The sequence below is a fragment of the Geotrypetes seraphini genome, chromosome 7 (assembly GCF_902459505.1).
Source record: "Geotrypetes seraphini chromosome 7, aGeoSer1.1, whole genome shotgun sequence".
NCBI lineage: Eukaryota > Metazoa > Chordata > Amphibia > Gymnophiona > Dermophiidae > Geotrypetes > Geotrypetes seraphini.
In genome coordinates this window covers 117,335,276-117,351,359 of record NC_047090.1, presented here as the reverse complement: position 1 = coordinate 117,351,359, position 16,084 = coordinate 117,335,276, and the positions used below count along the sequence as shown (strand labels likewise).

The following is a 16,084-nucleotide window of genomic DNA, read 5'->3' as shown; positions in this document are numbered from 1 at the left end:
AATTTTATTTGACACTTGAAAAACATTGAGATATATCAGTAATCTATCACCAGAACCTATTGCTAAATCTCTAAATCAATCAATATGGATAAACTCCAGGATCAGAATTGGCGGAATTAAAATCGTCTGGAAACAATGGATAAATGCAGGAATAAGAACATTGAATGATGTTATATCAGAAGGATCACTGCTTAGTTTTTCACAATTGCAAAATAAATTTGGATTAAATAAAACACAATATTTTAAATGGATGCAATTGAAGCAGGCCATTCAGGAAGGGTTCCCTGAATGGAAAAATCTAAATAATCAATATAGTCTACAGGTTCTATGTTTCCAGACGGATTTTTTGGGTCACCAAGCCGCAAAATGGTACAAATTGATATACGGATTTTTAAATAAAAAAAAGAAAACAGGTCTTAGGGATATTTGGAGTATTGAGATTGGTCAGACAATTTCTGAATCTCAATGGCCACGATTTTGGTCCTGGAGATTAAGATCTACAAGGTCAGCATCTATGAATCAAACATGGTTGTTTTTATTACATAGAGTGTTCTGGACCCCAACGCGCCTGCAAAAAATAGATAGTACTAGATCTAATAGATGCTGGCATTGTAAATTGGAAATTGGGACGTTAGATCATTTACCGTATTTTCACGCAAATAACACGCACCCGTATAAAACGCGCACACGTGTATAGCGCGCAGAAATCACGATGATAAGCACAAAAACTTTGGTATAACGCGCTCATGATTATACCGCGCATGCTGCCCGACTCTCCGTTCACCCCCCTGACTTCCGTGCACTGCCCCGCCTCTCCGTGCGCTGTCCCGACTCTCCGTTCACCCCCCCCTGACTTCCGTGCACTGCCCTGAATTTCCGTGCGCTGTCCCGACTCTCCGTTCACCCCCCCTGACTTCCGTGCACTGCCCCGCCTCTCCGTGCGCTGTCCCGACTCTCCGTTCACCCCCCCCTGACTTCCGTGCACTGCCCCGCCTCTCCGTGCGCTGTCCCGACTCTCCGTTCACCCCCCCCCCTGACTTCCGTGCACTGTCCCCCCTTGAAGGTCTGTCCCCATCCTGAAAGCCTGATGCCCCCCCCCCCCGACGTCCGATACATCCCTCCCCCCGAAGGACCGCCGACTCCCCAACAATATCGGGCCAGGAGGGAGCCCAAATCCTCCTGGCCACGGCGACCCCCTAACCCCACCCCGCACTACATTACGGGCAGGAGGGATCCCAGGCCCTCCTGCCCTCGACGCAAACCCCCCTCCCCCAACGACCGCCCCCCCAAGAACCTCCGACCGCCCCCCCAGCCGACCCGCGACCCCCCCCTGGCGACCCCCACGACCCCCCCACCCCCCTTCCCCGTACCTTTGGTAGTTGGGCCAGAAGGGAGCCCAAACCCTCCTGGCCACGGCGACCCCCTAACCCCACCCCGCACTACATTACGGGCAGGAGGGATCCCAGGCCCTCCTGCCCTCGACGCAAACCCCCCTCCCCCCCAACGACCGCCCCCCCCAAGAACCTCCGACCGCTCCCCCAGCCGACCCGCGACCCCCCTGGCGACCCCCACGACCCCCCCACCCCCCTTCCCCGTACCTTTGGTAGTTGGCCGGACAGACGGGAGCCAAACCCGCCTGTCCGGCAGGCAGCCAACGAAGGAATGAGGCCGGATTGGCCCATCCGTCCTAAAGCTCCGCCTACTGGTGGGGCCTAAGGCGCGTGGGCCAATCAGAATAGGCCCTGGAGCCTTAGGTCCCACCTGGGGGCGCGGCCTGAGGCACATGGTCGGGTTGGGCCCATGTGCCTCAGGCCGCGCCCCCAGGTGGGACCTAAGGCTCCAGGGCCTATTCTGATTGGCCCACGCGCCTTAGGCCCCACCAGTAGGCGGAGCTTTAGGACGGATGGGCCAATCCGGCCTCATTCCTTCGTTGGCTGCCTGCCGGACAGGCGGGTTTGGCTCCCGTCTGTCCGGCCAACTTCCAAAGGTACGGGGAAGGGGGGTGGGGGGGTCGGCCAGGGGGGTCGCGGGTCGGCTGGGGGGGCGGTCGGAGGTTCTTGGGGGGGGGGACGGTCGTTGGGGGGGAGGGGGGTTTGCGTCGAGGGCAGGAGGGCCTGGGATCCCTCCTGCCCGTAATGTAGTGCGGGGTGGGGTTAGGGGGTCGCCGTGGCCAGGAGGGTTTGGGCTCCCTTCTGGCCCGATATTGTCGGGAAGTCGGCGGTCCTTCGGGGTGGGGGTGCGAGTGGTCCTGCCGGGGGGGGGGGATGTATCGGACGTCGGGGAGTCGGCCGGGCAAGAGGGCTTGGGCTCCCTCTTGCTCCGATCGTGGATGCGGGTGCGGGTGGGAGCGCGTGCGAGTGGTCGTTCGGGGTGGGGGTGCGAGTGGTCCTGCTGGGGGGGTGCATCGGGCGGGGTGGGAACTATGTTTGAAAACTTTCGTATACCGCGCTCACGCATATAACGCGCGAGGGGTATGCGCGGTAGGTAAAAACGCGTATAACGCGCGCGTTATATGCGTGAAAATACGGTAATCTTTTTCTGTCCCTGTGTAAACGCATTTTGGAATTCAATTTGGCCCCAAATTAATAAGTTACTAGAAAATCATGTAGGACTCTCATATGACACTATATTATTTGGCACTGCAATGAGAACTAAGAGTCCGATTTCAGCAAACAATAATAAGCTATTACTAATATTAACAGGAGTCGCCATGCAACAAATTACTCAAAATTGGAAAGATTATACCAAATTAAATTATACGTTCTGGTGGAATTCTGTCTGTCATATTTATAAAATGGAAAAAATAATAGCGTTACAACAGGGAAATCTTCCTAATTTCAAGAAAATTTGGCAACCATTGACAAATTATTCTAATGATTAGTTTCTTAGCACAATGATAAAAATTATATATGAATGGGGTGGGAATTGATTAATTAATGGAAACATATTATATAAAAAGGGGAAGGGATTTATATTATATATGTTATTGTATAATCTTTATCATATTATATTTTAAATAATATGAATTATTAATGATAAAATTTTGATATGTAATAATTGATAATATTATATATGAATCAAATATTGTAAGAATGGAAAATTTATAAATAAAAATTTAAAAAAAAAAGTTTTGCCCTTTTTGATTTTGCACATCCAGGATAGGGTGGGTGGGAGGGGGGAGGATATGTATTTAATTGTTAATTACTTGTAAGGTTGTCTATTTTGTTTTATACTTTTAAAAAGAGTGGATGGTGCTGGGGAAGGGAATATGTATTTACTGTATCATTTGATGGTATTGAACGCTATCTAATTTATTAACTGTGTGAACTATATGTTGCACTTTCTGCTGGTTTTAAAATGAATAAAGATTAAAAAAAGCGAATACTGGCATGGAACTGCCTTTCACCAGTGGGGAAGATTTGTAGATCAGGAAGCAGAAAGCTACAATACTTTTACTTTAACCAGTACTTCCACCTAATCTTTGTTTCTTTTCTCTCTCTCTCTCTCAGAGTAATGAAGAATTAGAGGTAGAATTTCATGTTGAGAAATGGTAAGCAGCATTTTTTACTATTCTTTACAAAATCATTGCTGTGAGGAGTCTTTTAGTTCTGTAATCCAAATGTTTTGTCATGGGCCATGTACCGTATTTTCGCGGATATAACGCGCACCATTGTAAAACGCGCACAGGGGTATAGCGCGCAGAAATCACGATGATATGTACAAAAACTTTTCTATACCGCGCTCAGGCATATAACGCGCATGCTGCCCGACTCTCCTTTCGCCCGCCCTGACTTTCCGTGCGCTGTCCCGACTCTCCGTTCACCCCCCTGACTTCCGTGCACTGTCCTCCCTTGAAGTCCTGTCCCCCCTTGAAGGTCTGTCCCCATCCTGAAAGCCTGATGCCCCCCCCCCCGACGTCCGATACATCCCCCCCCCCGGCAGGACCACTCGCACCCTCACCCCGAAGGACCGCCGACTCCCCAACAATATCGGGCCAGGAGGGAGCCCAAACCCTCCTGGCCACGGCGACCCCCTAACCCCACCCCGCACTACATTACGGGCAGGAGGGATCCCAGGCCCTCCTGCCCTCGACGCAAACCCCCTCCCCCCAACGACCGCCCCCCCCCAAGAACCTCCGCCCGTCCCCCAGCCGACCCGCGACCCCCCTGGCCGACCCCCACGACACCCCACCCGCCTTCCCCGTACCTTTGTGTAGTTGGGCCAGAAGGGAGCCCAAACCCTCCTGGCCACGGCGATCCCCTAACCCCACCCCGCACTACATTACGGGCAGGAGGGATCCCAGGCCCTCCTGCCCTCGACGCAAACCCCCCTCCCCCCCAGCCGACCCGCGACCCCCCTGGCCGACCCCCACGACCCCCCCACCCCCCTTCCCCGTACCTTTGGAAGTTGGCCGGACAGACGGGAGCCAAACCCGCCTGTCCGGCGGGCAGCCAACGAAGGAATGAGGCCGGATTGGCCCATCCGTCCTAAAGCTCCGCCTACTGGTGGGGCCTAAGGCGCGTGGGCCAATCAGAATAGGCCCTGGAGCCTTAGGTCCCACCTGGGGGCGCGGCCTGAGACACATGGTCGGGTTTGGCCCATGTGCCTCAGGCCGCGCCCCCAGGTGGGACCTAAGGCTCCAGGGCCTATTCTGATTGGCCCACGCGCCTTAGGCCCCACCAGTAGGCGGAGCTTTAGGACGGATGGGCCAATCCGGCCTCATTCCTTCGTTGGCTGCCTGCCGGACAGGCGGGTTTGGCTCCCGTCTGTCCGGCCAACTTCCAAAGGTACGGGGAAGGGGGGTGGGGGGGGTCGTGGGGGTCGGCCAGGGGGGTCGCGGGTCGGCTGGGGGGGAGGGGGGTTTGCGTCGAGGGCAGGAGGGCCTGGGATCCCTCCTGCCCGTAATGTAGTGCGGGGTGGGGTTAGGGGGTCGCCGTGGCCAGGAGGGTTTGGGCTCCCTTCTGGCCCAACTACACAAAGGTACGGGGAAGGCGGGTGGGGTGTCGTGGGGGTCGGCCAGGGGGGTCGCGGGTCGGCTGGGGGACGGGCGGAGGTTCTTGGGGGGGGGGCGGTCGTTGGGGGGAGGGGGTTTGCGTCGAGGGCAGGAGGGCCTGGGATCCCTCCTGCCCGTAATGTAGTGCGGGGTGGGGTTAGGGGGTCGCCGTGGCCAGGAGGGTTTGGGCTCCCTCCTGGCCCGATATTGTTGGGGAGTCGGCGGTCCTTCGGGGTGAGGGTGCGAGTGGTCCTGCCGGGGGGGGGGGATGTATCGGACGTCGGGGAGTCGGCCGGGCAAGAGGGCTTGGGCTCCCTCTTGCTCCGATCGTGGATGCGGGTGCGGGTGGGAGCGCGTGCGAGCGGTCGTTCGGGGTGGGGGTGCGAGCGGTCCTGCTGGGGGGGTGAATCGGGCGTCGGGCGGGGTGGGAACTATGTTTAAAAACTTTTGTATACCGCGCTCAGGCATATAACGCGCGAGGGGTATGCGCGGTACGTAAAATCACGTATAACGCGCGCGTTATATCCGCGAAAATACGGTAAATGACTTAGGGCTGGATTCTTTAATATCATCGGTAAAATCCGACGGGCCGCTGTTGTGGCTGTATTTATATAATGATTTCCAAAGATGAGTCGTTCACGAAGAACCATGCATGCAGATGAGGTTCAAGGAGGTTAACGAAGGGTCACCAAATTTACATGAGATGAGTCACTGGTGATGGTGATTGGCATATGTGTAGAATAGTCCACGGAAAGAGGTGTAAATTTACGCATGTTCTGGGAAAAGCTACGTTGTAGGCATGCATATCATGGGTGTGCCTTATTGGAGCGTAATATATACACATGTCATAGGCGCACAACACATGCGGCTTCCCAAGTATGCTTTGAGATTCCCCCCCCCCCAAAAAAAAAAACTATTATACTACTATAATTCGTGTGTAAGGTGTATTTTTTAAAACATGCTTGAGATGTGCTTTTCACCCCCGTACCAGCCAGTAATTTTTGGTCGTCGAAAACCGGCGCTGCGCTTGAAGTATCACCCGGCAATGATAGAGAATTGCCTGGGGTACTTGTTTAAATATTAATGAGTCCATTTTATAACAAAGTGGGACGTATGGAGCTGGGAGTTGTATCTGGAAGTGTACTTGAAAGAAATTTGTAGGAAAACAGCTCTCCACTGTCCACCAGATTTATTTAGAAGAAAATGCCTCCGTGACATTCCCAGCTGACCCAGGGAGTGGGGGATATTATTTAGGGCTCCTTTTACTAAGCTGTGCTAGCGGTTTTAGCGTGTGCTTAGCATGTGCTGCATTGCCTCGCGCGCTAGACGCTAACGCCAGCATTGAGCTGGCGTTAGTTCTTGGCGTGTAGCATGGGGTTAGTGCGTGCGGCAATGCAGCGTGAGCTAAAAATGCTAGCGCACCTTAGTAAAAGGAGCCCTTAGTGATTGAACTGTGTACCTTCCTCATGAGTCCCTGATCCTGCCTTTTTTTTCTTCTTTCTCTATTATATCTTTTATTCCATTTAATATGGAGATTATAGGGAGAGTGTCAGATTTTGAAAACAACTCCGAGCAACTTCTTCATAGCATCCCTTTTTTCACCCTTTACACAATAAAAGCTAGACACAGGGGTAGGGAACTCCGGTCCTCGAGAGCCGTATTCCAGTCGGGTTTTCAGGATTTTCCCCAATGAATATGCATGAGATCTATTTGCATGCACTGCTTTCAATGCATATTCATTGGGGAAATCCTGAAAACCCGACTGGAATACGGCTCTCGAGGACCGGAGTTCCCTACCCCCGTAGAGTGTTCCTACTTTTCTCAGTGAGAGCTCTTCTCAGGTATGTCCTTATAGATGAGATCCTTCTTTTTTGAGTCTGGCCTTTAATTGTCCTAAATTATAAGAACTGTTGAAGGTCTGGCCTGGTGCATGTGACATAAATTTTAGATGTATGTTAGTTTTTCTTTGTGAAGCACCTAGACTCGCACGTCAGATTACGGTAAATAGTATATCAAACGTGCAATAAACGTAAACACACATGGCCGTGGCCATCACAATAAAAACAGGATTTAAGAGGTTAACTGAAAAAGTATAATTCATTCTTAATCCTTTCTTTCACAGCACAGACCCTCCCATAAAAGTCATCACCAATGGTGTCCTTGTGGTGAGTGAGAAGGCTTATGGGTAGACTGTGGGCAAATTTAATACATTATTATAGGGTCCTTTTTTATAAAGTTGTGGTAAGCACTAATGCATGCATATTGCAGCAAAAAAAAAAAAAAATGGCAATACCACATGGCATACTGTATGCACACTACCCACACACTAAAAAAAAAAAAAATTATTTTTCGGTGCAGGGGGCGTGTCATGGAGGGGGGGCAGAGAGTGGGCATGTTCTGTGCTAATCGATTAACATAGTTACATTGCCATGCACTAACCAATTAGCACATGTTTGGCACGTGAGCCCTTACCACCTACATAAAGGATGGTGGTAAGAGCTTTCATATTAGTGACAAAATTGTTGTATGGCCATTTTATCCTAGTAGTAAAAATGGCCTTAGCGTGTGGGAATAACCTGTATAAGGATGCACTAAGGCCTCTTTTAAAAAAAAACACCATAATTTAAAAGGGCCCCTATAAGAATAATTGGCTGTTAGGTGGTGTAGCAAACCCTCCACTCCAGATTTGCCCTCATTATGTCTTTTCAAAGCTTTTTAATATGGCTACTGACTTGCCTGAACAGTCATGCTTGGTGTCCTGAGACTTGGACTGAAGCAGGAGCATAGCTTCAACGCCTACTACTTTGTGTGCAGAGTTTTATATACTGTGCACCTGTCTTCCAGTGCATATTTAGAAGTGCTATGGTGATGGGATGGGCTATGCGGTGACTGTGTGGAAGGGTAGTAATGGGGTTGTCTGAAGAAAATTGGAAAAATTTCCTGAAGAATCATTTTATGGTGATTTTAATTTGTCTTTCCTATATAAGCCATAATCCTGCAGTCTTCCTCTTGCATCACTTGTAGTTGTTTTACGACATTCAGCATTGCAGTCAATTGGTGCAAATGGCCTCTTCTGACCATTATGAATGCTTGTATATGTTCTAAAACAAAAGCAGCACACAAAGCAGTCTGGGAGGGAGGGAGTGATATAGCGGCAGGGTTCCCTAAGAACACTCTCTCACCGGTGTTGAAGTTGAGCTACTTTAAGGCAGGTGGCGCTAACCTGCTGAGTCAGAGGGCCGGGGCTCAGGGAGGCAGATGGTTAAATGCCAGATTAGGGAGGCCCTGAGTGAAGGAATCCTCACCAGGGTGTTCCCACTGACTGCAGTACCTGGGGAGAACCTAGAGAAGAAGAGCATTGATAACCCTGTGTTTGCCAGAACAAGAGGGCTTCTGGGAGGTAGGACAAGTTTTCTTAAAACCTTAAGTTGAGAAGAGTGAGTGTTGGCTAAAACTGTGAAACTGTGTCAGAGAGAGAGAGACTACAAGAGTCTTGAAGTTGAGGAAAGTGACTGTGTATTGTACCCCGAGATACAAGGGAAAGGTAGCATATACTAAACTGTGGAACCTGTCAGGGACAGGGCTCAAAGGAACTAGAGTGAAGCTCCAAATGATTGCTTGCTTAAGCCTATAGAAAGAACAGCCAAGGGAAATCCTTGTTGTCTACCTAATAAAGCTGTTGTGTTACTTACAACCCTCGTGTGTGGATGTATTCTTGAGGGTTCCACATCTGGCTGCAGAGCCCTGTTACCATACAACCCTAGTCTACAAACCTTTATTCCCGATAAATAAACAAATCCAAATATTACAGACCAGTGTGCAGTCTCTTCTCATGTACCAGTATTCTCTCAGCCCGACATATTTCAGCATCTTTCCTGCATCAGGGGCTAACTTCATAACAGTTCTACAGTACCACTGGTAATCTGCTCATGCTCAAAGCACTAAATCTGAGCGAGAACGGTGCTAGTGGCAATCATAGAAAGAATAAATCCAATATCCAATTCCAAGCTTCCAACCTTTAAAGTATTCTTTCTATGTTACACCTTTAGATCCTTATCTGGTGTTGCTGCTTCTGTTTTAGCCATAGACCTCAGAAACACCCCTCCTCCGTCCCATACAGGTTATGTTCTCATAACGGGGAGATTCATGTGTAACCTCCTCATCGGTCAAGGTTTAAATTTTAATAACTAATGCTCAATACCTTTATGTTTTTAAAAAAAACTTTTTATAACTTTTAAACAACTAATGAAGTATGTGTACTTATCTTCAAAAGTGTTGCTGTACTAGGCTGGTGGACCCGACATGTTTCGCTGCCGCTTCGTCAGGGATCCACTCATGCCGTTAACCACCATCCCACATAGACTCTTCAAATACAAGATCTTGGAATTGGATTTATGCTACATGGTGATAATTCCAGGAATAAGATTTTAAATAGTGCCTTATAAGGTTGTTTAATCATAGAAAGAAAGCATTTTTTAAAAACCTCACAAAACACAAATGAATAAAGAAAAAAAAACCCACACAAAAAAATCAAAACTATACAAGAAATAGGAAGAGCCCACCCTAGCCATAATAAAGCAGTCTCCTTAACTAAAAGGTATAAATAGCTACATAAAAGGACCTCCCTTTCTAAATTAATCCACTCCAGCAGCTGAAAATGCAAATAAAACAAATAGGAACGATGGAGAGAATTCTATAAATGTTGCCTAAACTTAGATCCTCTTTAACGAAGCCGTTTAGCGTGGGCCGCTGCGGTAACGGCCCCGAAGCCCATAGAGATTTAAAGGACTTTGGGGCTGTTGCCGTGCGGCTTTGTAAAAGAGGGGGGGGGGGTTAGGCGCTGATAGGTAAACTCGCGCCTCTGGAGGTGCCTACCGGTTTCTGATGCCACTATGGGCGTGGTGTTAGGCGCCTACGTAGGCATGATTCACAGCAAAGAGAGGTGCTGGAAATGTAGGCCTGGAAAACCCTGGCCTACGTTTCTGTCGCCTTTCTTTCCTAGAGGCGTGGTTCTCTATACAGCGCCGTTGCATGATTGACATGCGATCGGCAGCCGCTTTGTAGGCGGCCACCAATATCCGGGCCGAAATGTGTAAACTATCATTTCAATATTAACTGGAAAGTGTAGAACAGGTTATATCTTTCATATAATTGATATAGGGCTCCTTTTACTAAGGTACGCTAGCGTTTTTCGCGCACGCAGGATTTTAGCGTGCGCTAAACCTGTGCTACGCTTCTAGAACTATCGTCCCCCTCAGTGCTGGTGTTAAGGTCTAGCGTGCGGGGCAATTCAGCGCGCGCTATTCCACGCGTTAAAGCCCTAACGCTCATTTGTAAAAGGAGCCCATAATGTCCTTTAGTTAAAGGGCCCCATAGTTTATACATTTCTTCATGTATTTATTTATTTATTGAGAATAAATACTTATACAGTTGGATTGCTTTTGTTTTGGATTATTTTGCCTCTTTGGTTTGGTTTGTGCCTTCACCCCTTCTCTCTTGTGTTGACTCTCAGCAGTTGCTGAGCTATCAAGTCCTCAGTCCATACAGAAAGTCTTAATGATGAAAGCAATGTGCCACAAGAGAGGTTGTATGGTGGGGTAGACTTCATTCATGGAAAGTGCGGTCTAATTTGCATGAGACTTGCTGTCATAAAGACGCTCTGCAGCCAAATAATGGTAAAATAACATTATTCGCCGACGACGCTAAACTATGCAATATAGTAAGGGAATGTACTTTACAGGATAGTATGGCACAGGACCTGCTTACATTGGAAAGATGGTCCTCGACCTGGCAATTGGGCTTTAACGCTGGGAAATGTAAGGTTATGCACCTCGGTAGCGGTAATCCATGCAGAAATTACACCTTGAATGGAGAAACTTTAACTTGTACTTCGGCGGAACGAGACCTAGGAGTAATCATCAGTGCAGACATGAAAACTGCCAATCAAGTGGAGAAGGCTTCATCTAAAGCAAGGCAGATGATGGGATGTATCAGTAGAAGCTTTGTCAGCAAGAAGCCTGAAGTCATAATGCCATTGTACAGAACCATGGTGAGACCTCATCTGGAATACTGTGTACAATTCTGGAGGCCACATTACCGTAAAGATGTGCTTAGAATCGAATCGGTTCAACGGATGGCCACCAGGAGGATCTCGGGGCTAAAGGGTCTCTCGTACGAGGAGAGACTAAACAAACTACAGCTCTACACTCTAGAAGAACGTAGGGAGAGAGGAGACATGATTGAGACATTTAAATACATCACGGGACGTATCGAGGTGGAAGATGATATCTTCTTTCTCAGGGGACCCTCTGCCACTAGAGGGCATGCGCTCAAACTCAGAGGCGGGAAATTTCATAGCGACATCAGGAAGTATTTCTTCACAGAAAGAGTGGTTGACCGTTGGAATGAGCTTCCAGCGCAGGTGATCGAGGCCAGCAGCGTGCTGGACTTTAAGAATAAATGGGATACCTATGTGGGATCCCTACGAGGGTCGAACTGGAATATCGGTCGCTAGGTATAGACTTAAGAGGATGGGTCAGTAGGGTGGGCAGACTTGATGGGCTATAGCCCTTTTCTGCCGTCATCTTCTATGTTTCTATGTTTCTATGTTTCATTTAATGTAAGCATTTCTGTAAGAGAGCTCCAGGGTTAAATGTGCTCTGCAAGGATAGTTTTAATAGAGAATTTTTCTTTTAATGTAGGCGCACCCCTCTCTGTGTCTCCAGGGCACCATTGACGCAAGTGATAAGCCAGAGCAGAGGGAGAAAGGTAAGTTTGGGCTCTGAGAATGTAGTAGGGGCCAAACCAGTGACTCAGTGGTACAGCTGTGCCCCGTGGGCTGCTTGAGCTGCAGATGTTGCAGAAGCAGAGTTTACAGCTGAGACCAGAATAAAATGGAGGACGAGCTGTGAATTCAGAGGACCTATTTCAGCTGAACTGGAGCTCCAAAAGGCAGGAGGGAAACTACTGGGCCAAAAAGTTACTAAAAAGCAGACAGCATAAATTAGTATATGATTTACATTCTGAAATTGTTGAAATGTTTTAGAAACAGCTGATATCAGCTCTAGTAGAAGCCAGAGGTTGGAGAATCTCAAAAGCAAGATCCCTAGTTTTCTGCAGCAGTTTTCTGCTACAGATTCACATACATTTGCATGTAATTTACATTTATTTTTCTCTTTCTAGAAATTAAAAATGTTTCCTGTGTGTCTGGATAATTGCCTTTATTCATAATTTCTTTCCCCTATATCACTTAATTACTTTTCAGTCTTATTTTCACTTTCTTCTGTCTCCTTCTGTTACTCATTTTTCAAGCTATAACCTGTCCTACCAAAATGTAACATTTCATAGTCTGTTTTGCTTCCTTGCTCCCACAGTCTGTATTTATCTTTCAATCTGTCCTGTTTGTTGTCCAACTCTCTCCCCCATAGCCTATCACTTCCCTCTTCTCCTCCCTTCCCTTCCCCAGGTGGCCAGTGTCTTCTTTTACCCTCCCTATTTCCCTTCCCCCGAGTTGACTATCATCTCCTCTTAATGTCTCTACTCCCCCTTTCCTTGCTGGCCAACATCTCCCATTTCTTTCCCTACACTCCCCAGGGGCCAGCATCTCTATTTCCTCTCTCTCTAATTACCCAGGTGGCTAGCATCTCACCTCCCCTTCCTTACCCCCTGCCAGGCCTACTACAGCCACCGTTCTTCCTTATTCTAGGGCAGCAGTGGTGGCAGGTCCAGCAGGGGGAGAAGAGGAAGGAGATGCTGGACATAGAGTGGGGGTAGACTGTCTCTCATTCTAGAGCTGTGTCAGTTCTGCTGCTGTAATGGCAGAACCAGCCATGTTGCTCTTTTCCAATTCTCCCTCTTCTCTTAATCTCAACTGCTTCTAGTTCTTTTAGTTTCTCCTTTCCCTTCATTCTCCCTTTCTAAATTTTCTTTCCCTCATTCCTTCTTCTTCTGTTCATCTCTGTGCACCTCACCACAGTGAATACTTCAGCTTACTTTCTGCTGCTGGCACTAGGAGGGAAGCTGTAGCATATTGTAGCATAGTGTTTCTCAACTTTTTCAAGCTAAGTACCCCTTAAGCTTAACAAATACCAACCGAGTACCACCGCCCAAGCTCCGCTCCTGACTCCACCCCAATAATAATAGTACTAATTGTAATGCAATTTCTTCCATCCATTTTTCATATACACACAATATAACCTTATTAATACATAATGGTAACCACAAAATTAAAAAATCACAAAGCACACTGTACACAGAGAAAATATTAATTATCATTTATATTCATTTTTTTTTCAGAGGTCAATGCAGATGATTTTAAAACATGCAATGTCACCTCAGTAACAACTATAGAAAAATAGACAAATATAGTGCAAAATATAGACAACAGATATAAATTCTCAAAACTGACACATTTCGATCACCAAATTGAACATTAAATAATTTTTCCTACATTTGCTGTCTGGTGGTTTCATGAGTCTCTGGTTGCACTTCCTTCTGACTGTGCATCCAATATTTATTTATTTCTGCCTCCTGCATGCTTCCTCTCCTCCAGTCCTCATTCCCTTCCCCAACCAACATTTCTCTATCTCTCTTCCTCCATGAGTTCAACTTTTGACTCTCTGCCATCTCCCCCTTTCCCTGAATGTGATATTTCTCCTTCCATTCTTTCTTCTCTCCCCATCCATCTCTCACTCTCTCTCTCTCCATGAGTCCAACACTTTCTGTCGCTTGCATGCTTCCTCTCCTCCGGACCTCATTCCCTTCCCCAACCAAAATCTCTCTCTGTCTCTCCATGAGTCCAACTTTTTTTCCTCTTTCCTCCACCCCCTACTGGCAACAAGTCTCCCTAGCTATCTTTCACTGTCCATCTGTCTTGAGAGATCCAGGCATCTCTCCCACCCCCTCTATGTAAGTTCCACTCAATTTGTAGCATCTTTCTAATCATTGTAAACCGCATAGAACTTCACGGTCCTGCGGTATATAAACTGTTATTATTATTACTGTCACATCCATTTTTCATCACTGCCCACCAGCCCCATGCTCATTTCTCCTTCTATCACCCCTCTCCTGCACAATGCCACATATCTCCCTCCATCACTATGTCCAACATTCTTCCCCCTTGCATCCCCTTCAATCTGTCCCTCTGGTCCCTCTCCACCACTATATCCAATATTTCTCCCTCTCATCCTTTTATTCCCCATGCATCTCTACCTTACTCCTCTCTCCCTCTATGCCCAATTTTCCTTTCTTCCTTTCCCCGTGTGCACCGTCTCTCACACACTCATGCCCAACAATTCTTCCTTTTTATTCCTTCCTTCCTATGTCCCAAGTTAGTGCCTCTTTCCTCCCTTTCGTTTGTGTCGAGTTTGTGCCCCCCTCCCCATCCCTACCTTTGTCCCAAAATTAAGTTGTACTCCGGTGATCCCTGCCTGCCCGCCTGACCCCACTGAAGCTGCTGCCAGGGATCCCTCCCTACCTGCTTGAGTAGCGTCCCTGCACTGAGTTCACTGGGGGCGGAGGGTTCGAGTGTGGCTCCATCAAGTAACTGGGTTGGCTTCAAGGGGGGGAAGTTGCAGGCGGGCAGGCAGGGAGGGATCTCCAGTAGTGGCTTCAGTGAAGGGGCAGGTGGACAAGCAGGGATCCCCGGTGGCAGTGGCTTCAACTGATGGGCAGGGAATATCCTCCGCGGCGGCCAGGCTGAGTACCCCTAACAAGCAGCCTGTGTACCCCTAAAGGCATGCATAGTGCGTTTTGAGAACAGTGAAATAGAACAAGAGAACTATTGGACCGAGTGATTGTAGACAACTAGAGGGAAGGAGGGAGAGAGAGGAGGATGTGGTGAATTCACACAGTGAACCTCATATATTAAAAGGCTCCATGTAAACTATTGACAGGCAGCTAGCTACAGAGTGAAATATTATACTAGACTCACATAGAAAAATGTGTTTCTGCATGTAAGAAAATAATTTTGGGCATGGTAATGGCAGAGTCTTACTTCCAACATGTGTTGTGAGGAAAAAGGTCAAACGCTTTCAGTCATATCTGAGTATCAGTACACCATTGCCTTGATTTCTTCTCATATTCAGTGGCTTATTTCAAGTTCAAGTTTTATTAAAAAATTTGATATACCTTATTTATTTCCTTTTATTAAAAAAAAAATAAAAAATAGCTTGCACTATCCAAGCTTCTAGGCGGGTTACAAATGTAAATGCACATTATTTGAAACATCAAAACAAATTTTCAATTATTTAAAAAGATAACTCTCTGTGGGCTAATAGGTACCTGCATTTCCATTTGGTTTCCAGATTTCTGTTCAGTGGCAACTTTACTTGTTCAAGATATGCCTGGCCTTGCTCATAGGTTACTTTGAAATCATATGTCAGGCCCATTTCAGAAATGATAGAATGAATGGATTTCGGATTTTCTCAGCTATGTACTACAATGCTAAGCATTTTTTCTCCCCAAACTGAACATTTCATATTGTAATGAGAGACAAAGACAAAAACTGCAGTGGTGATGTACAAGATACCAAGTCTTTAATGAACAATCATAAAAGGACAAATATAGTCATAAAACAGTTTGTATCCAAAAGGATTAATGAACCCGGACCCGACACGGTTTGTGTTTCGAAGAAACACTCCTTCCTCGGGGATCCTAAATGGATGACAACTGGAAACAGCTGAAGAAACTGAGGGCTTCTTTTACAAAGGTGCGCTAGTGGTTTTAGCGCGCTCTAAAATGCCACACACGCTAGCCGCTATCACTTCCTTTTAAGCAGACGGTAACTTTTCAGCTAGCGCGCGCTATAGCGCACGCTAATCCGGTGCGTGCGCTAAAAACGCTAGCGCACCTTTGTAAAAGGAGCCCTGAGAGAGCTCCTACGCGGTGCAGGACAGCGTAGGAGCTCTCTCAGTTTGTTTGGCTGTTTAGCGCTGTTTCCAGTTGTTATCCATTTAGGACCCCCGAGGAAGGAGTGTTTCTTCGAAACACAGACCGTGTCGGGTCCGGGTTCATTAATCATAAGAACATAAGAAGTTGCCTCCACTGGGTCAGACCAGAGGTCCATCGCGCCCAGCGGTCCGCTCCCGCGGC

The 16,084-nt window shown here is 47.6% G+C and overlaps 1 protein-coding gene across 5 annotated transcripts in view; it reads left to right on the top strand.

The window, feature by feature from the left end:
* Nucleotides 1-16,084, top strand: part of LOC117364044 (cytosolic phospholipase A2 zeta-like) — a 120,057-nt gene that overhangs the window by 50,863 nt on the left and 53,110 nt on the right. For 3 of the 5 annotated variants that reach the window (XM_033952805.1, XM_033952804.1, XM_033952806.1), the window contains 3 exons: nt 3,510-3,550; nt 7,121-7,158; nt 11,695-11,761. In XM_033952805.1, coding sequence (XP_033808696.1) covers nt 3,538-3,550; nt 7,121-7,158; nt 11,695-11,761 — 118 coding nt within the window. In that variant the 5' untranslated portion in view covers nt 3,510-3,537. Of the gene's footprint in view, nt 1-3,509; nt 3,551-7,115; nt 7,159-11,694; nt 11,762-16,084 lie in introns of all 5 variants that reach the window. The other 2 variants (XM_033952803.1, XM_033952802.1) reach the window with 1 other exon arrangement.